The following is a 26,852-nucleotide window of genomic DNA, read 5'->3' as shown; positions in this document are numbered from 1 at the left end:
AGGTGACCTTATTCTGGTCCTTATGCTTTTGTTTTGTTTGCATTTTAGTTTCTCTTTTAAATTTCAAATATTACACAGATATGAACATAACAGTCATTGCCATACAGGCAGTTTCAGAGAAACTCTAGACATGTTATTGTGAGTGTGTGCCCTCTGCTCCCTCTGATATGGCAGGACTCCTATCACAAGGCGACCATAAAGGAATGTTACTCAACAACACAGTGACCTACTAACACCAAATACACAACTGCTGCTGGCTGGGCTGTTTGTATCTGAACACTGTTCATGTGAAGCACAGCTCATGTTCCAGCCTGTTGCGCTGCTTCAACTATAGGTCCAGTAATATTAGCACAGCTATTATGAAGACACTGCGAACACAGACAGGGAGCGAAGAAGCAGATCATGCAGCCTGCTGAAATGTCTCTGGACATTTTAGAGCTGAAAAGATTACATGATTAACTGATTATCTGCAAAAATGAAGACTGATTATTACTCAAATATAAGAATTAATTGTTGTTTTTTTGTTTGTTTTTCTTCATTTATAACTGTAAACCACATATGGAAGATTTATTCAGATCCTGTGTTCAGAACTTTAAAATAAAAAGGACCACTAACATGCATTTAAACTTATCCAAAACTTTGCTTAAACCCTGCCCACCCATGCTCAGTGGCTGGGGGACACTATGTCCTGTCTAAGCCTTGAAAAGATCCACTATTCAGTCTATGACTCAACAAAAAGTTCCTTAAGATAGGGGGACCTTTCCTAGAGTACTTTCAAAATCTTCACTCAAATTAAGGACAGATTTCCCCCTTTTTAATTTATATATATTTGTTGTTGAGATGACTTTTGTCAGTAATACAGATTATAGAAGTTTATCCATTTTTAAACCCCTCCTTTGTTATTGATTTATTTCTTCTTTCTTCCTCCTCTAAATGTAAAACCAGACTTCCAGCTCCTCCCTGTAAAACTCCAGAGGAGAAATACCTTTTTATATGGTATATAAATGCTATATAGCTGTTTAATGGGCTTGGGCTGCAAGGGTTGAAGGGGTTAAGGTTGCCTGTTCTGCTTCTTTTAATATGGACATGTGCTGTAGAGTTGACATATATATGTTATATCTTACAAATTGTATATTTTGTTAATGTAATGCTACACTGATGCACCCATTGTATACTATACGAATATGCATTCTGTCCATTTGTTGAAAATCTAATAAAAAGATCTTTGGGAAACAAAAAAAAAAAGTACCACTAACACATTTAAATCTGCATTAACTGACTCTTTAAACACAAGTTGTGAACACAACACTGACACAGGTATCATTAGTTTTTGAGCTGATATGGTGAACTTGTTGGCAAACAGTTGCTGATTTGCTCATCCAGCATTTACAGAGCAGCATCATCATTTATCTGGAGTCTGTGTTTCAGTCCAGCTGGTGAATCCGAGTCCAACATTCACTCTTCTTGTAGCTCAGCTTTGGGTCTCTGCCAACTCCCGAGGGAAAAACCTGGCTCTTTAGCTGCTAAATGCTCCACTTTCTTCACCAGCTGGTCTCTGGCTGCGTCTGCCCACTGTTTGATGCTGAGCAGGTGGGGCTCAGTGGGTTTTTAGAGTTCCTTCACTGAGAGCTGCTGCTGAAAACGACACTGTGAGAGTGAACCATAACAGTGAAGTCGTGGGCTGAATAGCTGAAGCCATGAGAAGAAGATTGATGATGATGTTTTCCCTTTTTTTAGTACATTGATTATCTTTAGGATCATCTCTTTTGAATTGATGGTCACACAAGAAAAGCAATTTGTAGATATCACCTTGGGAAATTTAATCAATGATTGATCTAAAAGGTAATCAGAAAACTAATAAATAATACAAAATAACTGGTAGTTGTGGCCTAATATCAATACTTTTTATGACAATATGGGAGCACATGCAATCCACTGTATATCACATGAATCCAAGCCACTGATCCACCTGCTGTTAACATAGTTGCAGATACCGCACACCCACTACACTCAGAGTTTGAACTGCTCCTCTCTGGCTGTTGAATGAGGGCCCCAACATTTACAAGAAGTCTTTCATTCCCTATGCCGTACAGGCATTGAACACAAAATGACTACTTCAGGGAACACTTGATATTTTATAAGATTTGCTTTCTGGTATTTATATAACCTATCTGTTGCTACCTGCTCATTTGCACTATTGTATGCACTATTATGGTTTCTGAACACAGCCAATCAGAGAGCATGAATGAAGCCTTAAACAAGCAGCACACACACAGAGAGAGAGAGAGAGAGAGAGAGAGAGAAGAGAGAGAGAGAAAGAGAAAGAGAGAGAGAGATAGATAGAGAGAGAGAGAGAGAGAGAGAGAGAGAGAGAGATAGAGAGAGAGAGAGAGAGAGAGAGAGAGAGAGAGAGAGAGAGAGAGAGAGAGAGAGAGAGAGAGAGAGATTTATGTCTGTTTGTCTTTGCGAACTTTTATGCTCCATGATGTGTTCCTGGGTCATGTGATAAGTCAGCAAGTCTTATTAAACTCCAAATCATCAGACCACACCTCTCTTTGTTTGCCATCTCTTGCTTCTTTCACTTTCCATCTGTGATCTTCACTCTTGGAAATAACTCAAATCTAATGAGAAAAACCCCCCAAAAAAACCAAAACAAAACAAAAAAAAGCTGGACATGTCTCCTACTGACAATATGAGTCGGCAGTATTCAGTCCAGAGCCTTCAGCGGGCGACACAGCTCTTTGTCGCAGTCAGAAATGTGAGTCAGATGACACCGCCTGGCTGAGAGCAACCAAACACCAATTTGTCACCAGGGGAAGGTCACGGCCTCACACTGCAGGACAAGTTGTTGTTGTTGTGAGGCGTGGAAGCAACTCTTTAGTGAGCTCACGGACAAAAATCAAAGACGGTGACGTAACTGAAAGTCAAAAACAGCTCCAAAATAGTGTCGGTGAGCCCGAGTCTAAATTGAAGTCACCGTCAGGTAAAATTAAATATAAAATGCATGTGACATATTACTTGTTTAGTGACAAGACGAGATGCAAAACATTAGCTGGCTCCAATTTCTTTTAATCACATTACATTGAATATCTGTAGAGTTTGGATATTGGTTGAACTAAACTAGACATTTGAAGACATCGCTCTGGACCGAAGGAATTCATATCAACCAGTTTCCCTATTTTCTGACATTTTAGAGATAAAAAAATGAATTGATCAATCGAGAAAATCAAGCTAGCTGCAGCCTGAGTGATTATAAAAACACCATTTCCATAACAAAAGCACAGGTTCTGACCACTGTGAAGGACAGATTCAGATTAAAAACCAAATGTAAGGGACATCCAGTAAAACAATAACTAGTTAGTGATATAAATAAGAACAAATGACTGTGTATCAGAATAAAGAAAAGATGTTTAACATTTATATCTACATGTTAACTCTAGTATTATAAAATATGTCAAAACATATCAGAAGTATGTTCATGAATGACAATGCAGCAGCTCAAAGGGTCCCCTGGATTAATTAGTGGTTTTCAAAACTGTGGGGCCCTCACCACAGAGGGGCCCGTTGCTTCTGGATGCTTATGAGCCAGTGTGGAGGGGAACTAAAAATGAATGAATCTGATTGATGTGGGAACAATAAACAAACAAGTACTTTCATACTAACAGGGCAAGTTAGCAACGCTCATTCTGACAGGAAACAACAAGCTGGGGAGACTTTTGATCATGTGATGCAAACTGCAACTAACAATTACTTCCATCATCAATTAACATGCAGATTATTTTCTTAATTAATCATTTAGTCTTTAAAATGTCAAGAAATAGTGAAAAAAAACACCCCATAACAAGCAAATCCTCACATTAGAGAAGCTAGAAACAGCAAATGTTTGACATTTTGTGCTTGAAAATTACTGAAATGACTGAATGATTGATTACCTTTTCTTTCTGGATCGACTAATTGCTGCAGCTCTAATTTGCACAAAAGGTAACTCATGTAAAGAATAAGAACATTTTTTATTTTTTTCAATTTCAAGTTTTTGATTTTAATGTTCTTTCACTAAAACAAAATTCAGCTTTACTTTCTTGGTCAATATAATAACTTCTATAGCTGCAACCAACTATTTTCATCATTGAGTCATCTATATTCAGTTTAAACTGGTTTCCAGGAGCAGAGTTGTTTTTCAGCCTCCAAATATGAAGCATGACTGAGAAGGTCTGAGAGCTGCTTTAGATTCAGCTTAATCAATTAAGGCTGCTGTATTAATCAGAGATCAGGGCTGTCTCTGATCACTGAGGGTCCGGTCTGATAAGTGACACATAACTTTAACACAAGAGCTACAAGTTAACCACAAATTAACAGAAAGATGGTGTTTGGCTAATAATCAACATTAGAACAACTCTCCCAGATCCTTTTTTATTACAGATTTTATTAATTCATCTAAAAATATATATATATGCAGCACATGAGCTGGTTAAAGGTCTAACTGGTTGAACTGCAGAAAGAAGATTTTGCTGGTATCAAAGAGCCCCTCTAGGACACAGATGTGGATCTTGCTCACACACACACACACACACACACACACACACACACACACACACACACACACACACACACACACACACACACACACACACACACACACAAGCAGATTCAGCCTCATCAGCACAGAGATCAGATCTGCTAATGTTCCAATAAAGCTCTGAGAGATGGATCCATGCAGCTGCACTTCTCTCGACATTTAATAAACCCCTCACTGGTCATGTCATGAGTTCTGTATATGAGATGTAGCAACAATAAGTCCCCTCACAACACTTCAGTCGCTGTTTATGACCTGACATAAACTCATCCACTGTTTAAACCATGTGTAAATTCCATTGATTTATTAGTTTCTGTAAATTTAATTAACATCTATTCTTATATTGATTGTTTTGCAGTTTCCATCAGAGCAGGATATTCATCAGGTCTCATATACAGTGAGAGATTAGGCACTAGATGAGGTTCTATGACAAATGCAACTTCAGCTCCAGCAATTAGTCAATTCACTGATTGGCCAATTGACAGAAAATGAATCTGCAAATATTTTGATAATCTATCTATCTATCTATCTATCTATCTATCTATCTATCTATACAGTAGAGATGCAGAGGCAGTAGTGCATCTTATATGTCAAAATTATCTAAAAAAAATATATCTAAAAAAAAAAAAGTTGTTCAAAATCTCCAGATATTTAAATCAGTAATCAAAAAGACTCTACACACTGTTTCTATTGTTTTCCCTTCACAGCCACTGATGTGCAGACACACTTTAAACACCACACTCCACTTCAGGTCTTAGAAAGAGGAGAAAAAAAAATCAAACTACAGCATTTCACAGTTCAAATGTTCTTGACCACAGTCCTGCTCCCAGTTAATTCACAGCTAATTTCATACCCACAAAATGACCACAGTGCAGCTATATAAACACACCAGCTGCTAGGAATTAGATTTTTTCAAGCAGTGTCACTAAAGAGCCACTAAATGTTCTGCTGTGTGGCTGTCATGTGACACAAGGGACGCATCGGACTCAGATAGTGCCAACTGTGCATCAGCTCATGGTCAGACTGTGACAGTAAACTCCAACATGCTGGATTCTGGCCGACTCCTGCTGTAAACACACTGCTGCTCCCCAGCAAAGCAAATTCAATTATCCTGCACAACGCTGTCGGACACAAGGCGACAACAGGAATCTATTCTATTTGTTTTTATGACATTGAGCCTGTCTCCTGCCGGGGACAAAGGTGACGATTGCTAAACCACATTTTGAGCTGAAATTTGCAACTTCACACAGGTTGTGGCCCTGAGGAGCTACAAGCCAGAACGAATGATGTCCAAAGTACAGCAAAGAAGACGTTACAGTACCTTGATTTATAAGCGAACTTTACACAGGTGACTGAGGGCCACAGCCAACGCCAAAACAACAACAGGTGAGCCATCCTCTCGTTACGACTCCCACATAAAGCTGAGCAGACACTTTGTGATTTTACTGAACCTGTAAATTGTGTAACTTTCACTGCACACGTTGGAATGAGCACCTGTGAAACCTATTCTCACATTGCACAGGTCAATCAGCCAAACACGACGAGGAGCTCACACTGATCATAAGCACGGAGCCCCCTGTCGTTTATGTCCAGTGACAATGCCAATAAAGTTTATTCAAACAACACGACTGCATCCTCAGTGTTGAGCGAGAGAGAGAGAGAGAGAGAACGGCACAATCACTTTCTGTTCATAGTAGAACTGCACAAAGTAAGAAGAAAACAGGTGCAGACACTGCGGGAATGTGGTGGCAATGTGGTCTACATCTTCTCCGGGGACATTCAAAGCATCATCACACAGGTCTCAAGTTGTGACCCCGCCCCCCTTCAACCTGTACATTAAACAACAACCAGTCTGGTAGATTCTGTCTGGGGCGAGTGATTTGGGGCTGCCTGGCTTAACCCTCACGTCCAAACTAAAGGGAAATGAATCATCTCTGCCATTTAACTCTTGGCCAATCACAGGTATTCTATCACATTCTTCACTGTGACAGAAGACAACCGGCTGAAAACAGGTTCTCTGACACCCTCCAAACCACAGAAACTGCACTTAAACACTCCTTTACATCTGCAGCTCTCTACAGGAACAAAGTCTCTGACCACAGTGACATTTGAAAAAATGACACAACAGGCCTTAAAATGTCACCAGGTCCATTAAACTATTAGAAAAGCTGCATTTGAACACACAGTCATCGTTCATGCTGAAGAGAACCTGTCAAAACCTTGATCAAACTTTCCTAAACAATCATGTTTTCTCCTCTTAGCTTCTTTCCTGTTTAGTGTTTTATCTCTCCAGCAGAGTGACATGACACCTGGCTGATAAAAGCTTTTGATGCAACTGCAAAACTTTTACTGTGTCCCAGTGTGCACCGGTACTTACCAACAGACTGTTTGGTGTTGGTTTTGAGGCTGCTAGCGCAGACGGCGGTGCCGGGGCCGCAGCTGGTTGACGGTGAAGATTCGCAGAGCTTCAACGTGTAGCTCACATTGTTATCCCGGTCCACAGCTTCCCATTTATAACTGCAACGCAAGAAATAAAAGACATGAAGGACACAGGACAGACTTGGTGCAGAGACTTTTCCATATTGATTGATTTACTGATCCACAGAACAAAATTTTCCTGACATTAGAAGATAAATTAAAATTGGCTTGCAGAGCTGAAACAATAGTTAATCGACAGAAAAATGAACTATTTTAGTAAAGAAATGTTTGAGTGACTTATTGTCGCAAGCAAAAATGACAAAAATGACCTAGTTCCAACTTCTCATACGTGAGGATTTGCTGCTTGTTTTGTCTCATAGTAATAAACTGACTATACTGACGTTTCAGAGTGTTGGTCAGACAAAAACACAGGCAAATTTTCAACCTTAGGAAAGTTGTGATGGGTATTTTTCATCACTTTGAAAATTTATAGATTAAGCAATTGAATCATCTGATTTACGGCTGCATTAATTAGTCGATAAATCGATAAACTGATCGACATAACAACAGACACACTGCACAATGCAAAGATAGAGGGAAGAAGGGATTCCAGTGAATATGAGCAAAAACTGGATGCATTTGTCCTGCAGTCAGTCAAGAAGCGAAAAGAAGCTTGTTTCTAAAACAAGACATTGATCTGACACAGACCTCAAAGTCCACCATGAAGCACTTCAAGAAAAAAAAGCTGGAGCTTTCTGAACGGCTCCCACAGTCCTCTGACCTGAACATCATTGAAAATGGGCGGATCTTAAACACACTGTGTGAGCCAGACAGCCTAAAAATATCTCAGCACTTGGAGCGACCTGCAAGGAGAGCGTCTCTTTTCTGTTTTTTACGCTCATGGAATAAAAACTAACAGCGCATTAACATTTGAGGCCCATTCTTTTTAAATGTCTGTATGCTGCAGGGGTTGCATTGAATTATTTTCACTACAAAAATCATCAAAATATGTCATCTGCCCAGGGCTGCACAAACTTTTGCACACAACTCTAGTAAATGATAAATAAAAGTAAATGATCTGAATGACACTTCATCTACTGCTGCCTATATCCCATTTGCAAATAAACCTGACAAAAGTTTCTGGCGAACTATCTCTGTTTATAAACAGCCTACTTACATGAACATTGTTATGGAAATGCAACAGGCTTGATATTTCAGCCCGACCTACCTGTTATCTTTTCACCCTTATTGCTGTGTCAATATTTGAGCAACAGGAGGACAACACTGTATTTAGCCGACAGTTTGCAGTATAATGTTACCTCTGATCAGTGGTGGAAGAACTAGTCAGATCCTTTTCTAAAGTAAAACCACTAAGACCACTCTGTACCACTCTGTACAAGTCCCCCATTACATGTAAAAGTCCTGCATCAAAAGTTGAAAATGTATCTTAATTAAGAGCATGTATAAAAATTAGTACTCAATGCAGAAAAAATGGTCCCTGTGATTGTTATACTGTTCAGATCTAGTAATATAACAGTATAACAGTATAACAGTCACAGGGGAGGTAATAATTAGATTATTATTACTTATGTATTAATGCACATCTTCTTTACAATAACAGTTGGTTGAAGTGGAGCTATCTTTTTTTTTTTTTTTAACTATGTAGGGCTGCAACCAATTGTTATTTCCTTTAAGGTTTATCTCCTTGCTGGATTAATTGATAGATTGTTTGGTTTGTAAAGATTCAAAGTGACACCTTCACAATGCTTGTTTTGTCCAACAAATAGTCCAAACCTCACAATTATTAAAACTAAACTGAAGTCAGAATAATTCAAAAGGAAAAGCAAAAAATCGTCACATTTGAAAAGCTGGAAATATGAAATGTTTATTATATTTACATGTTTAAAATTACGTGGTTTTCTTATTGATAATCTAATTCTGCTTGTATACACTGGTGGGTAGTTTAATAATGGATTATGTTTTACAAGCTCTTCATACTGTATGTTCAGTATACAAACATATTGATAAGTAAAGTAAACGGTAACTAAAACTGCCAAATAAATGTAGTGAAATACAAAGTAACAATATTTCGCTATGAAATATAGAAGTGAAAGTATCATAAAATGGAAATACTCAAGTACAAGTACCTCAAATTTATATTCAAACGCAGCACTTGAGTGAATGTTTTCTTATGTAAAAGCTGCCATGCCAGACTCTCTTTCTAAAACATGTGATTTACTGTGTTAACAGTTAGCGTTAGCTGTTACATGACAGTTGCGTGATGTAGCGTTAGCAGTTAGCTAGGCTACACTTTAGCTTGACAAAAACAAGAGATAACCGTTAACTCGTTTAGCCTGAGATAATTTTCACAGAGTTCCAGAGAGTCATTTCAACTGTGGGCCGACTAAAACTTATCAAGCAGCTCGGTTTTTCAGACAAGAAAACTGTTTTCATCGATATATTAGCTCTCTTGCATCGTTGATACAGGTAATTTAACGTTAGCAAGCCTGGCAAACCAAATGTAAAAGTTGATATTGTAACTGAAACGAAGAGCCAATTGATTGTTAATAAGGTAAATTTAACAGGAAATCTTGTAATGTTTCATTTCATCCTTGTTATGAGTCACGGAGTGTCCGACAACAGGCAAATAAATCATCCACTGACTTATCTATGAATCAAGTTAGAATTAGCTTTATTAAGGATTGGGAAGAATTGCTGTAATGTTGTTATTTGTTGTGTTCGTAGCTGCAGTGTTTGCTCCGGAGGTGTGTTAGTTACCTGCAGAGGTCCTGGTACCACAGGCTGCTGCTGTCCTCCTCTGCTCCGGACCGGACTAGCAAACATCCAAGACTCGCCACGAACCAAAGGCCCAGCTTCAGAGACGCACAACGGCTGGATTTATACCGAAACAACATGTTCACTGCAGTGGATAATGTCTGAGGAGCCCGACTAAGACGACATGATACAGCAGAGTCTGTCTGCTCCGGACCAAATCAGTAGGAAGTGACTGCACCACATGACAGGACATCACATGATAGTGACTGATGCTGTGTTCAGGGCCTGTGGGAAAATTGTAATGTAACAGCTACGACGCAAGACACTTTTATTTGTCATTGTAGGCACATAACGAAATTATGTTTGGTAACTCAGAAATAGACAACAAGATAAATATGAAAAGGTAGCGTCTTCTATCTATATAAAGGCACTTGAGTGAGGCAATAAACCATAAATTAGATAAGTTGTTATTGCAACACCAAGGTGCATCAAGGTATAAAGTAGTGCAGCATGCACTGCTCAGGTTTAAGGAAAAAGTTCCCACAACCTTCTGTGCTGTTTTACCACCCAGACCAAATCCTTCCGGTCCTTGGCAGAGTACAGGAAATAGCCTCAAACAGGGTTTCCTCAGTTCACCACATTAATTTTAAGTCATTTTTAAAACAACATAGAGTCTGCCTGTCTGTCTGTCTTAGGCCCCAATTTGATCAACAAAACTGGTTTTGTTTGCTGTAATCGCCTTCTCACCATTAAACAATCCTTTCCTAATGCATTTTTATGTAACTGATGTTTTCCCTAAACACTGTGTCCTAAATGAGCCGCAGTGGAAGGATAGTTGTAAAAGACTTCAACTGTGCAGACATGCGCTTGATTTGTCTAATTTGAATGGCTGAGGCCTCATATCAGCTTTAGATATACTTGTGATTACATTTGTCACAGAATGAGGATTTTGTCCCCCATCTCTTACATTTAAAGCTACGGGATTGAACAGATGACAAAAACCTGGGTTTTGGTACTAAGTGATGTGGATTTCCCCTATTTTGTGACTCTTTAGAGACCAATAAAATTAATTGAGAATATAATTGTCAGTTGCAGTAACTGACTCATCACAGAGAGTATTATTCAGCCAATGAAAAAAGCTGTAAGCTGCATAAGTAAGCCTGATAATGGTTAAACCTTGGGTTTGGTGGCTACACATATTTAGGGGGAAAGCCTGTGTTAAACTGACCTCTGTAAAGTTTGCACTCTAGAGTCCATCACTTGGACACAATATATAAACTGTAAAATATGATTGTATCTAGAAAACCACATAAAAGTTTAGTGTACTGTGTAGTATGCACTGCCTCTGATTGCCTGAATGTAGCACCATTAATAACAATAAACACATGTCATTCATCAACATCCTGGTGCTATAAGACCAGAACAACTCACTGATTAAAAGAATAGACATAGTGCATTTCTAGTTACATGCATATTATACTGCTGCATGTTCAAGGACACCTGAACGCAGCATTCTTTATGGCACATAGCTAGATAGTCGAGATTGACTTTGAGCCCTGAGTTATGTCTTGCAGAGCGATCCTGTTCTAATCCTGCGTCATTCACCACTAAACCCTCAGCTCATATTCCTCTGACCGCAGCCATCACCAACATTTACTGCTGGAGTTTGTTGAGAGTCAGTCCTCCGCCTGGGAGAAAGCTGCAGTCGTGCCTGAAAGTTCAAGCTCAGGGTAACAAACCAACACAGTTTGATTGAGAGCCTTCAGTTGTTCAGGGTGTCGTATTGGGCCCTCTAGTGGTCATGCTGGGAGCCATAAAAACCCTCATTCATCACTTTGTGAAAGAAAAGCAGTCTGCCTATTCATTGACTACCAGCTGTCTAAACAATGTTCAATTTCTTTTTTCCCCCTGTTATATTCTCAGCTGCTGAAAAATCCTGTATTCTGTATTTATTCAGAAATCTGAACATGTTTGCTCCTCCAGCTCACTTCTTCTTTGCATTCGTTCATTTCCAACATTCATACTTGAAAAGCTCCTCAAGAGCTCATTATTTATTGGGCATTTTTGCTTTTATTTGACAGTGGACATTTTAGCTATGAGAGGAAATGTTGTGATTACACTGTGAGAGTCTTAAATCATAGGCCTAGTAGAGCACCTCCGCTCCTCATCCCCCCTCCAGAGTAATTCTTGAGCACTATTTTCTAAATGTCTGTAAATACCAGGATCTCAATGCAGCTACGGCAAAAAGTATTAAACTCTCTGAATATGTGAGACACTTTTAAGGCACAAAAACCAAACTGGGCTCAAGACTTGACTTAGAAATATTTCTAAGATTCTAAACCTTTGCTGAAAGGATGTAATCATACATTTGTATAGTTGCCAACATAAACATGGAGAGAAAAAACTAGTAGCAAACAACAATTCACTATGAATGGCTATTATATGCACCCGGTGATCTCTGGGGGGCCCGAGGGCAAAGAATCCCATTGAAGAACTACCCCCACATGCAGACTATTGGCAGATATTACAATTTACAGATGTCCCCTAAATGTCTCACATGCAAATTATCAGACTACAGATGCTAGCTGCAGCTCATCATCATACAGCAAGTGTGTTTATGGGAGGTTTATGGGGGTTTATAGTTGTCAATCGAAAATGTGCCAATATGAGGGCCTATCATGGGCCCCCTTTGTCCTTAGGGGCCCCAAACATTTGCCTGATTTGCCTCTCCTGATGATGCATCTCTGTATGCACCGTCAGTACCGCAACTTTTAAAAACTCTTCAGTGTCCACAGAAAAACCCACCACTAAGAAATCTACAGCGCCCTCTGCAGTTCAGACTGAAGCTGAAAGGTCATAATTAGTGTGAATGACTCACACCTGTTAATGAAAAAGCCTCTTGGTAACTGTTTTTTGTCAGAAAGCCAACAGAGGTCTTCTCTTTCTCTGAGCCTGTGCTGGGTTTCACTATGTGGCTTCTGGTCTTCATCTGCGTGTCGACAGGTACAGACTGAAGGATTCAAACAGCATATCCTGCTACATAATGATTTCTTTTATTTACAATGATCATTCTCTCTTTGTTTTCATTTAGCTGGTGGCGTCCCTGTAAATATATCCCACAATGCTGCAACTACTCCTGCTACAGGTTGGTGCCCTTTGGACTTTTAGATTAGCTCCAAGATAAAGACTAATTTATGATGTACGCCATAATTTCCACAGGTAATGTTACTGTGACGCCCATGTTTGATGTGCCGCGGCCGGCCTCTACTGAATCTCTGAAAGGTACAAACTCAATTTTCATAAATATGAAATTACAGTTATAATCCAACTTTGACTGATTCTTATTGTCTTTGTCAGTTGGTGCGATTCCTTTAAATGACACCCACAATGTGACGAGTGATGCACCAGGTTGGTTGTCATTGGGTTTTAAAACTTTTTGAGATTTTAATGAAATGATCTAATTTAATGTTTACATTTCTGCAGGTGGGAATATTTCCAGCTTGCTTGAGCCACCACAAAGAAACAGTGCAGAAACCTTAGAGGGTAAAATTTTAAATGTTCCGCATAAAGGAAAAAAATAATCATTTTCATAAATGCAATGTACACTGAGTGTTTTTATCCTACACTCTGACTCTTGCAGAGCTTCAGGAGGACATGATTGTCCAAGAGGGAGACATTTTGATTCCGGTAAGAGGGAGAACATTGTGTCCACATGGCTGAAAGAAAGATGTAGTTTCATCAGGGAATTTTTAGACCAGAGGAAGTAAGAAATATCTCTGATAAAAGGGGAAACACACATGACATACACTGTAATATAATGTGACCTGAATTTTGGACGAAACTGAAAACGACAGGGAGTGTTGAAGCTGAACTTGTCAGACGACTTCTGTAAGTCTTGCTGGAGTCTTAGTGTTTAGTTCAGTGGTAATGATCCTGAATGTCTGTGTCTAACCTTTACAGGAGGACAGGAATGCTGTGGAGACTCTGTGGCTGGACGCCATCGTACCTTTCACCATCGGTGATGACGTGGGTGGGTTGCCGTGGTTCTAACTCTAATAATGTGAGACCAGTGCTGTGAAGATGGTAAAACAGTTTTCTATGTTTTCATTCTAACAGCTGATCGAGAGTCAAACATCTACACCGCCTTCAAAATGATATCTGACTTCACGTGTATTCGCTTCCAAAGACGCACCACAGAGCTGAGCTACCTGAAGTTCCTCAACGGCAAAGGGTGAGGAATATGTCCCGGGATATTTCAGTTAAAGGGTCAGTTCATTCAAAAGACAAAACTCTACAAAACTGTCACTTTGTTTTTACTTTATTATTTGAATTGTTGAATAAAAGCACAGGTATGGGCACTTGGAACTATAAGCTATTCCAATGTGTAGGAGGAGAACTGAATTATTTGTTGTTGACAGCATTAAAAATGTAGTGCAGTGTCAGTGTTGCGCTATAGTTGCTTTATAGGGACTATTTCTTTAGCAGAAAGTAGTTCCACTCAGAACTGCTGATGGTGTGTTTATTGAAAAGATGTAGAATTTTTCAAATGTAATTTTTTTTTAGTCACCTCCATTATGTTGGAGGAGGAGGCAGAAATCTCAAAGACATAGATACTTTATTTAGCCCCTAGGGGAAATTCAACACCTGCCAAAACAAATGAATTAAAACTATAACTGCATGTCTTGACACCACTGGAGGTTTGTTTTTTGTTTTTTAACTTTCCAGCTGTGCGTCCTCCGTCGGCTGTCGAGGAGGACCCCAGGCAGTGTATTACGCTCGGTCATGTAGTGTGGGGAACCTTTGCCATGAGATCGTCCATGCACTGGGATTGCATCATGAGCACACCCGCAAGGACCGGGATCAGTACATCACTGTGCAGTGGCAAAGCATCATGCCAGGTGAACACGGCACTTTTTTAAAAAGCTTAATTCTCTATATGAAAAACACTAGCTGTGTCCAAACTATTGCATTCTGCCAATGTACAACTCCATGCATCTGTTTTTGGGGGCAGAAAAACTTCGGCAGCCACAGCTGTGGAATTATTCAAACTCGCTTCTTTGCAATATATTAAAACTAGAAACATAAAAAGGTGCTTTAGATTTAGAGTATTAGCATAATCTGTCTTCATTGTCCTTTTACAGATCTTTATTCTGTTGTAAATGGGCTCAGCAGGTGGTCACCTGATCAGCTGATCCACCTTCGACCAAAGACAAATAGTGTGCCACTATGTTAAAGATCAAAGGTTAAAAACAAAAGGACACACAACAAAGGATGAAACATAAAAAGGAAAATGGTTAACTTCATCTAGATAACAACAGAGAAGCATGTGATCAGGGTGAGAGGTTCAAAGATGCGGAGTTTAGGCAGCTGAGGTGAAACTGGAACTTCAGATGTAAGAAAATCTCATTGACCTTTGTAGAAATTCTAATAACTAAAACTCCAGCCTACTTTATATATTTTGATTTATAATTTGAATAATATTGGGGAAACACCATTTCCCATAAGTTCTAGGTGAGTGAGTCGAGGGGTTAGTTAGTTCAGACGTGTCTGTAATAACAGCAGGACACACTTTTGAAGCGGGAGCCGGTAAGGTTAATGGATATGGATGAAACATCCTTTTTAAATGACAACATTGAACCCACATGGATTTCTGTGGTAATAGTATATAATATGGCACATTTGGACACAGCTACTGTATTTTCAACTTGTTGCTATGGCTTCAAAAGACCAAAGCCTAATAAATCATTCAGAACATTTCTGATTAAAGGGAGACAAAAGAACTTCAAGGTGAAACGTGGGAACACTCTGAACCTGCCGTATGACATTAACTCCATAATGCACTATGGGTCGTAAGTCCTAACCATCCTCATTTCTTCAGTAACAGCTTATCATTGCCAAGTGTAACAGCTGCAATCTACATTAAAACATATTTTGAATATTACTATTTTTTCTTTTTAATTTTACAATCTAATCATTTTGTCCTTACTGTAGCTTCATTTTATTTTTTCCAAAAATGGAAGTGACTGACTTGCATGTAAATGTTACTGTTGTTTTTTTTTTTTTTGTTGCAGGTATTTCTTCAGTCTAAATGGAAGTCCGACGATGCTGCCCAAGCAGGGCGGAGCGCAGATGGGTCAGAGGACACATCTCAGCCAGCTGGACATACAGAGACTGAACAGGCTCTACCACTGTGGTAACAACCTGTAAACACACTGTTTTTCAATACACAGTGAAAGCATTTCCACAATGTTAAAACCATATTTCCTCTTTCAGATGAGCGGATGAGATCATTGTGAGCGGGCTTAGTGATGGTTTACCTGCATTTGCCATGAAATTTAATAAAAGTAAAAATAAAAACATGTTCTCTGTTTATTTCTTTTAAGTATAGCAGTCAGTCTAAGTAGATTGTACAGGTGCAGCTAAAAAATAATAACCCAATATAATATTATTCCTATACGTAAATGTTCACTGTGATGGCAGCTTTGCATAACATTAACAAAATGTATTTACTGAAAATAATCTATTGTCTCTATGATAACTGCATTTAAAACAAAACAGTTCTAACAATGGGCAGTCATTCACCTAGCAACCATTGTTCGGCAGTAAAGCCTGTGTCACAGACCACCCGCAGTATGTCCCTGTTTGTGCCAGTCTGGTTTTGTCTGTGGGAGGAGCCAAGAGAGCAGACTGCCTGTCAACACTACACTGTCTGAAAGGTGAGCTGAAGGGGAAGGACTGTTACTGCATCATGTACTCTTCATTTACCTGACAGGAAGACAATAAGACAAGTAGTTCATGTGCATTCAGCATTTAAAGGTAAGACAAATTTTTTTTCCAACATTGTAAATTCCCATAATTATTCCAATTTAAAGCCTCTGAAATAACATTTAAACCATCTTCAGGCTCAGGCTGATACTTTTTTTTTTTTTTTCATTCATTCTGAAACTAGCACTTTAATACACATCATTTCTTGCATTACCTGCATTTGGACAATTTATTGCAAACTTCTCCAGGAGAAATCAGTGGTTTGTATCATTATTTTCTGCAGCAGCAAATTAGCTGGTCCTTGTTCTTGCCAATCTGATAGATGGAAACAAGCCAACACCAACATATACTGTACCACAAATATAACAGGAAAAAAAAGAGCAAGACCCAGTAAAAGCTCATTACATCAGCTTTGTCCTGCTAATTCTCCTTGTCTATTACAGACTACATCCTGTGTTTCCAGGAAGGGTAAAATCCGTCCAAAGTGATTTAAATTACAAAGAAGCACAGGGATTATTTCACCTGCAATGATAATCCCATCTAAATGGAGCTTAAGTGCCCCAACTGCCAGATAAAGACAGAATGCTCTGACATTAATTATCCACATTTCTCTTCTGTATATCTGCTGAATCTTTAGTTTAGCCTAGAATGCTGCATGGCTGCGTCCCTGGTGTTCAGACTACATGACAGAGGTCCAGAGGTGGTGAGGGAGGTTCTCCTGGAGCGAGGCTGGGAGGAATTTGATGAAGAAGAACGAGAGGAGGGGGACTGGAACCTCTACTGGCGCAGCTCTGCATTTCGCAACTCAGAATATCACAGCCTGTTGCCATGGCAGCGCCTCAACCACCATCCCAAAACTCTTGGCATCACACGCAAGGTGATGCTCTGACATGTTGGGTTAACTTTATCTATTAAAGACATTCAGTTTTAGATGCTGCGCTCTTATAAAGGACATTAACCTGAGAAAGTATTGCCAAAAGAAGCATCTGTTTTAACAAATGATTTGTTGTTGCTTTAATCTAAATCAATTTACAGGAAACATACTGCTTTGTAAACATTGGGAAATGTAAATGTGACATCTCCTCAGTGCATTGAAACTGCATTTACAGCATCTTCCCACACCTTCCTCTCTCCTCAAGAGAATGTTACTGAGCTTTAAAGTGACTTTCAGCTCATTTTGTACTGTACCTGCAGAGATTTGTACTTTTCTTGTTTTGTTTTATTTTATTTTTTCTCATTCCTTCATCTCCACACAGTTGACATTGTTTTTAACTTAAACTAGGCAGAAAACAAAAGAAATCTTGAAAAACTAGAAGCACTAGTCTTGTCATTTACACCCCATTAACACCTGGCATTAAAAAGCAGTTTGTGTCAGGATACATTATCTGAAGAAAAAACACATGTTGATGCAGGTGGAATATTGTTTTTTTCAGTTAAAATGATCGCACTCTAAAAATAACGATTTGCATTTTTTACTTTCATTTTGGAAGGACTGCTTGGAACGCAACCTGAGGAGGATGAGATCCACGTTTGGTTCATCTCTGTATGACTTCAGTCCAACTGTCTTCATCCTCCCCAACGACTACACTCGCTTCCTGGCTGAATACAACCGACTGCGTCAGACCAGAGGACCGTCGCTGTACTGGATATGTAAACCTGTGGATCTCTCCAGAGGCAGAGGGATCTTCATCTTTGAGGCTATGAAGGACTTGGTCTACGACTGCTCTGTGATTGTACAGAGGTACATCAGCAACCCTCTGCTGATCTCCGGCTACAAGTTTGACCTGAGGATCTATGTGTGCGTTAAGAGCTTCCATCCACTGACTGTTTACATTCATCAGGAAGGACTGGTGCGTTTCGCCACCGAGAAGTACAACCTGTCATCTCTGCAAAACCTGTTCGCTCACCTCACCAACACCAGCATCAATAAGTTCGGTCCTTTCTACAAAACCGAAAAAGGGAGAGTGGGCCAAGGATGCAAGTGGACTATGAGCAAGTTCAGGCATTTCCTCCAAAGCCAAGACATCAACGAGCGTCTTCTGTGGCAGAAAATCAACAACATCGTCACTCTGACCCTCCTCACCATCGCTCCCTCCGTCCCCTCCTGTCCGAACTGCGTGGAGCTGTTTGGCTTCGATATCCTTATTGACATCAAGTTTAAACCCTGGCTGCTGGAGGTCAACTACAGTCCCGCGTTGACTCTGGACTGTCAAGCCGATATCACAGTGAAGAAAGGACTGATCAGCGATCTGATTGATTTGATGAACTACACATCGATTGACAGCTTAAGAGAGAAAGCTTATCAGAAACATAAGTACAAGCAGCCTTGTTTCCATGCCAACCTTCCCTCACACGTTCCTGTGCTGTCCAAGTTTAAAGAAACCAAATTTCAGATTAAAACAAGTGGCATCCAGTCCTCACAAACTCAGGCCCTCCCTCTGCTGAAAACTCTTCCCCAGTCTGAACAGATGAAACAAAGACAATCCAGACAGCATGCTTTTGTCGCAGACATCCGAAGACACCTTCCCCCTGTTGACTTAAACAAGTTATTTGCAGCCAGGGGCAGAAAGACTAACACCACAGTTACCAAAACCCATACCGACAAGACCCTGAACCTGATACTTGCCCCACATTCAAGGACAAACACATCAGTGGTAAACAGACCGACGTGTCCGGCCCTTGCACCGCGGCTGACGGACAACAGAAGTCTTCACGTGTCTGAGGTTACAAACCACGACCACACTGAAACAGAAGCTGAGCCGGAGCCCTCAGGAGAGACACACGTTTCCTCTAAGGTACCTGACATCCGACAGAGCGGGCTGGGATCCAGACGTTCTGCTGCGTCCTGGAAGCTCCCCAACATTTACAGGTATATGCTCTATACTGCTGTGCTTTCTGTAAGTTTGCAAAGACACCAGGCATTGTAGAGAATGTGTGAACTGGCTGACGATGAATGTCCTTCGTGCAAAAGTTAGATTCTCTCTTATTAGAAGTGGGTGTGCAAAGTCATTGTGGTATTTTTCTGCATTAATTAAACCCGACAAAGGACACATTAAACTCTCAACCTCTCAACAAAAAATGATTAACAAAATAAATCATCAAGCCAGCAAGCCAATAAGCAGCGTACAGAGAAGCACAAAACTCTTCTTTCTGCGGTTTAAGAGGCTTTTGAGTCTTTCCAAAAGTCCTTTCTCTGATTTATTAAGTTAACAAATTACAATGAGTCTGTTGCCAAACACAATCAGGATTTAAAAAAAAAAAAAGATTTGTTAAATACAATGCATAAATATTTAGACTGACTCCAGTTAGCTAATGTTCTTAAAAGCAAAACATTGTCCACACAGTGATGTTGTCCACCTGATTGTATGGATGTAATGCTGTTTGACTGAATGTATCATTACTAATATCTGTCTACAGGGAAGATCTCGAATGCATCACCATAATTAGTATTACGTCATTCTTGGTTTCAGTGGCAACTTACTTTCTCTTGACCTAAATGTTTTTTTGGAAGCTTGGCCAATGATAAAATTTGGGGTTTTATGCCAAAAACTACATTTCATGGCTTGAAACTGCTCAGATTGAACCCAACTGAACAGCTGCTTCAAGCTGAAGAAATCAGTTTTCAAAAGATCCAACCATTTATAAAGTGTAACAAACAAATGTTGTGACTGATTCACAGTGGGAGCCACAAGCCAGTAAGGACTCCTTTACAGGGAACCACAGCACTGAACGGACAACATATTCCTCCGCTCAGAGTCGGAGACTTCATACGGACCTTCCCCTTCAACACGGCCACTCTGAAGGCCTCGCGGCAGGAACTGGATATCAAGAGCATCATACAGGAGCTTCATAAGCTGACGGGTCAGCTGGCTTCAGGCCAAGACAAGACAAAGTGGAGGAGGGAAGAGGACGAGCTGAAGGAAGATACAGAGGGCGAAGAAGATTTTGATTCACTGTTCTGGGGGCCGGAGGACCCTCCGCTGCTCAGTCGATGCTTCAAACCACGTGCAGAATACAACAGTTTGAAAACTACACCTCAAGTCTGATTGGAAAGCACAGATAAAAGAAATGTATCTGAAACAGGAAAATCATGGCGATAGTCCCGTTTCTTCTTTTCTTTTTTCTTCCTGGATTACTGCTAAGCTTTGATTTGTTTATCCTCTGATAAACTTAGAAAGTGGAAATGTACAACACATCACTTCTGCATGTCAAAGGATTTTCCCAAGAAAAATCCTCCATGACAATAATGATAATGATAATACTGAATCATTATGTCATATCACTTGTCAGGATTTTTTATTACAATTATTGGAACCCTACTGTCAACAAACCATTTAGTTTCCTGTAATTTAATACATTTAATTCATTTGACTTTTTTCCTGTAAAGAGAAGGAAAAAAAGAGACAATAAAAATAAAAACTGTCACAGTGACAATTATCAGTAAAAGTCAGTGTCTTGTTGGACAGGAGCACTCAGGTTCAGCTAGCAGAGGCTTAACTGTGCTACATCATCACTGAGTTTATCAGATAACTCATTAACATTAATGACACGTGCTGGTACGTGATCTTGATCAAGAGAAATATTACTGTGAGACAAACTACACTTGATTGTTGAACCATGATTATGTCTGTGGGTTTTACAGATCCCTATTAAATACATTATTGAAAAATATTTCCTCCCTCACGCACACAGCACACTCTACCTGCACATACGAACACATACATTCATTTTTCCCTGATGTGAACTCTGCCAGATGCATACTTGGTTTCCTGTCGTCCGTTGGCGTAGACGGTCCTAACTGTCCCATCAGGATACTCTCTCCTCTTATACTGACGAGTGTGGAGCTCTGTTTGACCGTTGGGGAAATCAACCACCTTCTCACCGGATCTAGAAGAGATGATGATGATCAAAAGCAAAACAGTATGAACGGGGGTTGTTTGTTGGTTAAATCAGCAGCTCCCCTCAGATTTACAGAGCTTTATAGTGAGTTTCTGTTCTGAGATAATGTTGCTCTGTAACTGCTGGATGTGAAAATAAACTGTTTGCTAACAAGTTCATCATACAGTATCTTAAAGGGAGATGATATGTCAACTGTAAGTTGTTTCTGCTGCCACCAACTGGCCAAAAATCAGTTGTTGCAAGTTTAAGGCTGCATGCAAGGTATGCCTGCACTTTTGAACATGCACTGTAGATAAATAAGTAGCACATGCTTTTTAATACTTAAATAGTCAAATGTAACACGTAAATAACATTAAAACATTGACACTGATTGTTGATGTTGAAAAGAAATGCTCCTTACACCTCCAGAACTTGCCTGTAAATCATCACGTTTTTAATTTTTCTCCAGTATCGGAGTAATAGAGTGATGGTCATCTGTACACCCATGAGTACAGTGCTAACAGAAACTGCTAATAGCTAATTTAGCTACTTTTAATGGTGCCAGTTTTCCAAAATGTGAACAAGTATAAACTAAAGACAGAGTTGTAAGAAGTTGCCTCAACTTCGTCCCTCACTTTTGGGCCCCATGGTGTCAGACTTCAAACACATCTTCTTCCTCAGGTGTGATAAACTGGAGGATTTCAAGTATTTTTATTTCATCATACCTTCATGTCTAATGGAGTTATAAGAACCCATCATAACGCACCTTCATTTATTAAATGGTTGGTATCAAAATTCGATTTTGTCAGCGTCTGTCCTCGTGCTGGTTACCTCATGGTGTACGATCATTGATTATTTATTCATGAGGATACCTGTTAGCTGCCACCTTAATGACGGCTAGTCTTCCTGGGTTCCACTGGCTTCCTGACCCTGCGGACACCCTGAGATAAAGCACTGACTTCAGTCTTACGGGGAAAGGTGAACGACGGTGCCATCGCTGAAGATCGTCCTCTCGCTGCCGTCAGGCTCCAAGTACATGATGGTCTGGTCTGGAAATAAGATCTCTCTTTTCCCCCCAGGGTGTCGCCTCTCTGTTGACGGAAGGAGACATATTGTGAAAGAAATACTACACTGTCGGCTGTAGTCGTATACTGTGCATCTCTTACCAATCTGCTTGTTGGGGAAGTGAAGGATCTCCAGACCACTTGGGTAGATGGTATGTGTTGTCTGTGAACCGGCGTAGTAATACACCTGTAACACACAGGCGCATTATCGGGTTTGACAAGTTCGATCGGGTGAACCATTTGAAATTCCTACCGTTGGGTTTTAAACGTACTTTAAGGAAACAAAGGGAACCACAGAGCTCACCACTTTCCCATCTTCCAAAATGTGTTTGACGTCTCCATTGACAAATGCCACTGTTTTTGTTTTCTGCTCTGCAGAAATGTCTTTCTTCGTCCTGTTAGTGAAAGTCATCAGGTTGCATCTGTTGGACAGAAGTCGCTCCATCTGGGCAGAAAAAGACAAAACTGTCAACGTGGTGGTAAAATTCCCTCAGAGGGTGATTTAAAGTTTCGTAAACTTGCACTTTTTTCTTCTTTTCTTACTGCTACAGTGATCTATTCATCTTGTGTTTTTTTTTATTTTATATCTGACAACACATCATTTTCCCTTGGGATAATAAAGTATAAAGCTACTGTATCTATTTATCCATCTACCTAAAGCTTTTGATGATTTAGACTCATTTCTACAAGTCACTTTAGCAGGTAATCCTGTTTTATTGTCTTTTTCTGAATTATTTTGCGGACAAAATCCCATCTTTACAAAGAAATAGTATTTGTCTCACCCACGAAAGAGTTTGTATTGTTGATGTACTGAATCTAAACTTTAATACTCATCTTTTTCATTGACTTTCAGTATGTGAGTAACACTTTAAATCAGACTCGGGCAGTGACAGAACTGGCACGAGGAGCATATCGACTTGCACTGCATAAACATGTAATGAGGTCAGTCAGTGCTTTGACACCATCTTTTGTTCGACCTCATAAATTATTGCCGGTGTGCTTAAAGACCACTTAACAGTGTATTATATACTTGAACAATTTGATACCAACAAGATTTAACAGCAGACACCAGGTGAACTCTAGAACGTCTGCACAATAGAAACAAGCATTAAGAGTTGTAACGTGGAAAAACAACACTAACAACACAACTGATCACTAGAAGTCTATTTAAGTCTATCTTCTGTGTTTTATGGTATTTTAGAAACAAATCAATGAATGCTTCTTGGTTCTGATCTAACTTGAAGTAACACCTCACATCTCTTTCAAGCGTTGCTCTCATCACCTTTTCTCTCCTCATCAGAGAGAATACGCTGAGGGCCAGTGGAGGGCAGCGTGGCTTCATCTGTTTCTCAGGTCAAACCAGCAGAGAACGTTTAAACTGAGAACATCTTTGCCTCTGTACTGAACCTGAGTCATGACATGAGAGTGAGAATGTGCACATCCACACATGACTTCTCCATGTAGATTTGTTGGCTGAACAAAGGTTTCCTCAAATTTTGCCAAAGTCATGTACAGATTATCTCCATGGAGGAAAAAGACACTCACCTGATATGATAATACTTAATAATCTGAATGAATTTAAACTTTGATATGATACCAAAGTTTACTAAAACAAACCTAATGTAAAATTAAAAATATATTTTTTCAAGATTTTTCAGATTTTTCTCCGCCTGTTTCTAAACAGCAATTTATACATTTAATATTATTGCTGGAAAAATTCTCCCACTCTGACAGCACAGCACGGCACGGCACGGCACGGCACGGCACGGCACGGCACGGCACGGCACGGCACGGCACGGCACGGCACGGCACAGCCCTTTATTGATTGTTTCAGGTCCTCAAATGTGACCACTGGTGCTGCTAAACTTGGCCTGTTTTCTCTGATTTATTTAAGAAGATCTTGAAGCTCAGCTCTTTACATTCTAGTTCTGCACTTGTGAGTGAAATCTGTCCCGAAACGAAGCAGAACCAGCAGCCTTATATGGCTGTTTTTGGGGCTTTTGATTATGCTAATGATCATATTTCACGAACGTGCAGCTCCTCATGAACAGCTGCTATTCATCAGGCTGAAAACGGTGATTTGCAAGTTAAGAGAGTCGGATTTGGAGAAAAAAAAAAACTCAAAGAAAAAAGTAAGAGAAGTTCAGGATGAGAACCTGAAAACATCCCTGCATGAGGCCCGATGTGACAGTGTTCAACACACATATATTTCCTCTGCAGCCTGCAGAGGAAATTTTTCTCTAATCTTTTCAATTTCAGCTCTTCCTCCCTTGAAATGAGTGAGCAAAAATGTGAGACACTTCAGTCAGGCCTACTACAGACAGTAAAGAACCAGTTTTGAGTGAGGCATTGAATTGAGCTGTTTTAAATGTCACAGGCAAAACAAGTGGAAGACAAAAGTGGGATGTGATGTTAAGACGTTTTTTTCTTCTCTATCCTCCTCTATCAAAAATACTGAGCCCGAGCAGTTTTATCTGTAGACTATAACGGTATTAACACAAATGTTACTGAGCAGGTTTGTTTGAAACATTATGTAATTTAACCAGAGTGTTTTGTTACATGGAGATCGATGCATTGACTGTACGTCTTCACAACACAACAAGCTTGAGGGATTCAAGTGGCTCAAGTGTTTCAGTTAACTATATAATAACAGTTAGACAAACCATTAGTGAGGATAAAATAAGGGAGATAAGGATATATTGATAAGATTCAGAAGACCATACAATGTATTACACCTCTGTTTGTTCCTCCTGGTGCAGTGTGTGCGCTGCTGCAGTGCATCGTCTGGCCAGCAGAGGGCACTGCGGTGCAGCTGTGAGCTTCCTCCTCAGCTCACAGTTTTCTCTGATGAGCTCCTGAAGCTGGTGTCGAACTACAGACCAGTCACTCTCTCTCTGTTTAAACTGCTGCTGAAGGGCCTCCATCTGCTGCCTGAGGGCCTGCACACACACACACACACACACACACACGCACACACATGAACGCACACACACACACGGAGGCAGGACACAAGCGTCCACTGTAAGCCTGTTCAAAAACACGTTACTCTGTGTGTGACTCATGTGTTGACTTTAAGAAGTGGGAGTATGTTTGTAAATGTTTGAACAGATTTACGCCATCGCGTGTTTAACCGCTGGCCATCACACCTGATGACACGAGGTCCCATAAAAAAAACAGGAAACAGCCTCAAGTTAATTGAAGTCAAAATGAAAGCAACAACTATGGTGTGTTCTCCCAAAAACACCCAGGTGCTTATTACGTCAAGTTTCCCTGAAACTATTCTAATTGTTTAGCATTTCATAGCGAAATCCTCGTCTTCTTTACCTGTAGTTTGGGGTCAGTATCTTACTCACAAACTACATCCCCCAACAGTTTAAGAAAACACTTTCCAAAACAGTTTACACAAAAAATGTTGCATTACACTGAATTAGTTTTATTTTGTATTATACATGAGCTTGTAGAGATATTAGATATCATTTTTTAGGTTCTTAAAGGTTCCATACAGTCTAAAGGTCTCTGTCCATGTGTTGTTTGATGATAGATCAGGTCTAGGTTCTATACTAATACTGTGAAAGTATCAAAGCGCTCACTTAAAACGAGCCGTCAGGACTTCTGGAACTTTGTGTTGTCACAACAAAGCAGTCACCGTTCTCAGCCAATCCCCAAGCCCCGCCCACCTGGACCCACCATCCAGCCTTGTGGGATTTGATTTCTTTGAGTGTTTACCTGAAATCTGCTGTATTTTTATTCAATCACTCAGAAAAGAGGCTCAGAGCCTCCTCTCTTCTGATTGGCTCACCGAGCTGTTGTTACTAGAGCCCCAGAGAGAAGCCTGAGAGAGGAAATGTAAAACTACACTGAGATGGTTTTTGGTTCTTAAAACCACAAATATATCTTCTTATGGATCAACACTTCAAATAAAACACTGGAGAAGAGTAAAACATTTGAGGCAAGATTTTGGTATGAGTTTGCTTTCTGGGAAACAGAAATGTGGACATGCTGATTATCTTGAGATGACAATCTCTGTGCAAACTGTGTTAATGTGCAGATCATATGCTCGCCTGTTTAAGAACAGCAACTTATTGTTGATTTCAGTAGCTGTTGAAAAACTCTCTTCAGGAGACCATAAAGACATGCTGATTATCTGAGAGGAAACGCTCTAGATCTTCCTGATCTGTCAGGATTAAACCTGACTCCACCTTCCCCCAGGACACAGTGATTAAAAGTGTGTTGCTTTGTAATACTGTAAAACATTGACAGATAATAAAGCTGAGATTGAATTATGTTTAGCCAATATACTTTGGGCACAGTGAAACTTCTCATTTTGCTGGGGACTTCTTGGAGACTTTGCACCCTGCAACTCTCTGAAGGTTCATTGT

At 39.9% G+C, this 26,852-nt stretch overlaps 4 protein-coding genes across 7 annotated transcripts in view; 2 read left to right on the top strand and 2 right to left on the bottom strand.

Annotated features, from left to right (window-relative positions):
* igf2r (insulin-like growth factor 2 receptor) overlaps positions 1–10,500 on the bottom strand; it is a 47,746-nt gene extending 37,246 nt beyond the window's left edge. The window contains exons 1-2 of the mRNA XM_056405304.1: positions 9,770–10,500; positions 6,951–7,090 (exon numbers count right to left, since the gene is read on the bottom strand). Coding sequence (XP_056261279.1) covers positions 6,951–7,090; positions 9,770–9,906 — 277 coding nt within the window. The 5' untranslated portion in view covers positions 9,907–10,500. The remainder of the gene's footprint in view (positions 1–6,950; positions 7,091–9,769) is intronic.
* Positions 10,501–12,635: 2,135 nt separating this feature from the next.
* Positions 12,636–16,156, top strand: LOC130160578 (hatching enzyme 1.2-like). Its single transcript, XM_056363181.1, has 12 exons — positions 12,636–12,769; positions 12,858–12,911; positions 12,986–13,048; positions 13,124–13,174; positions 13,250–13,309; positions 13,407–13,453; positions 13,727–13,796; positions 13,883–13,997; positions 14,492–14,664; positions 15,534–15,615; positions 15,838–15,959; positions 16,040–16,156. The coding sequence occupies exons 1-12, from the start codon at positions 12,736–12,738 to the stop codon at positions 16,060–16,062; spliced, it is 894 nt and encodes a 297-aa protein (XP_056219156.1). The 5' UTR covers positions 12,636–12,735; the 3' UTR covers positions 16,063–16,156.
* A 91-nt stretch (positions 16,157–16,247) lies between these two features.
* On the top strand, positions 16,248–20,756 carry ttll2 (tubulin tyrosine ligase-like family, member 2). Its single transcript, XM_056405595.1, has 3 exons — positions 16,248–17,408; positions 18,022–19,400; positions 20,211–20,756. Exons 1-3 carry the CDS (start codon positions 17,187–17,189, stop codon positions 20,575–20,577), a joined length of 1,968 nt encoding a protein of 655 aa, XP_056261570.1. The 5' UTR covers positions 16,248–17,186; the 3' UTR covers positions 20,578–20,756.
* A 190-nt stretch (positions 20,757–20,946) lies between these two features.
* si:ch211-140l13.3 (uncharacterized) overlaps positions 20,947–26,852 on the bottom strand; it is a 39,209-nt gene continuing 33,303 nt past the window's right edge. The window contains exons 8-12 of one of the 4 annotated variants that reach the window (XM_056405592.1): positions 25,209–25,412; positions 22,746–22,918; positions 22,576–22,660; positions 22,380–22,500; positions 20,947–21,418 (exon numbers count right to left, since the gene is read on the bottom strand). In XM_056405592.1, coding sequence (XP_056261567.1) covers positions 21,168–21,418; positions 22,380–22,500; positions 22,576–22,660; positions 22,746–22,918; positions 25,209–25,412 — 834 coding nt within the window. In that variant the 3' untranslated portion in view covers positions 20,947–21,167. The remainder of the gene's footprint in view (positions 21,419–22,379; positions 22,501–22,575; positions 22,661–22,745; positions 22,919–25,208; positions 25,413–26,852) is intronic. The other 3 variants (XM_056405590.1, XM_056405589.1, XM_056405591.1) reach the window with 3 other exon arrangements.

This window comes from Seriola aureovittata, chromosome 19 (assembly GCF_021018895.1).
Source record: "Seriola aureovittata isolate HTS-2021-v1 ecotype China chromosome 19, ASM2101889v1, whole genome shotgun sequence".
In the NCBI taxonomy this organism is placed as follows: Eukaryota; Metazoa; Chordata; class Actinopteri; order Carangiformes; family Carangidae; genus Seriola; species Seriola aureovittata.
The sequence above is the reverse complement of the archived record's forward strand: the minus strand, read 5'-3'. Positions and strand labels throughout refer to the sequence as shown.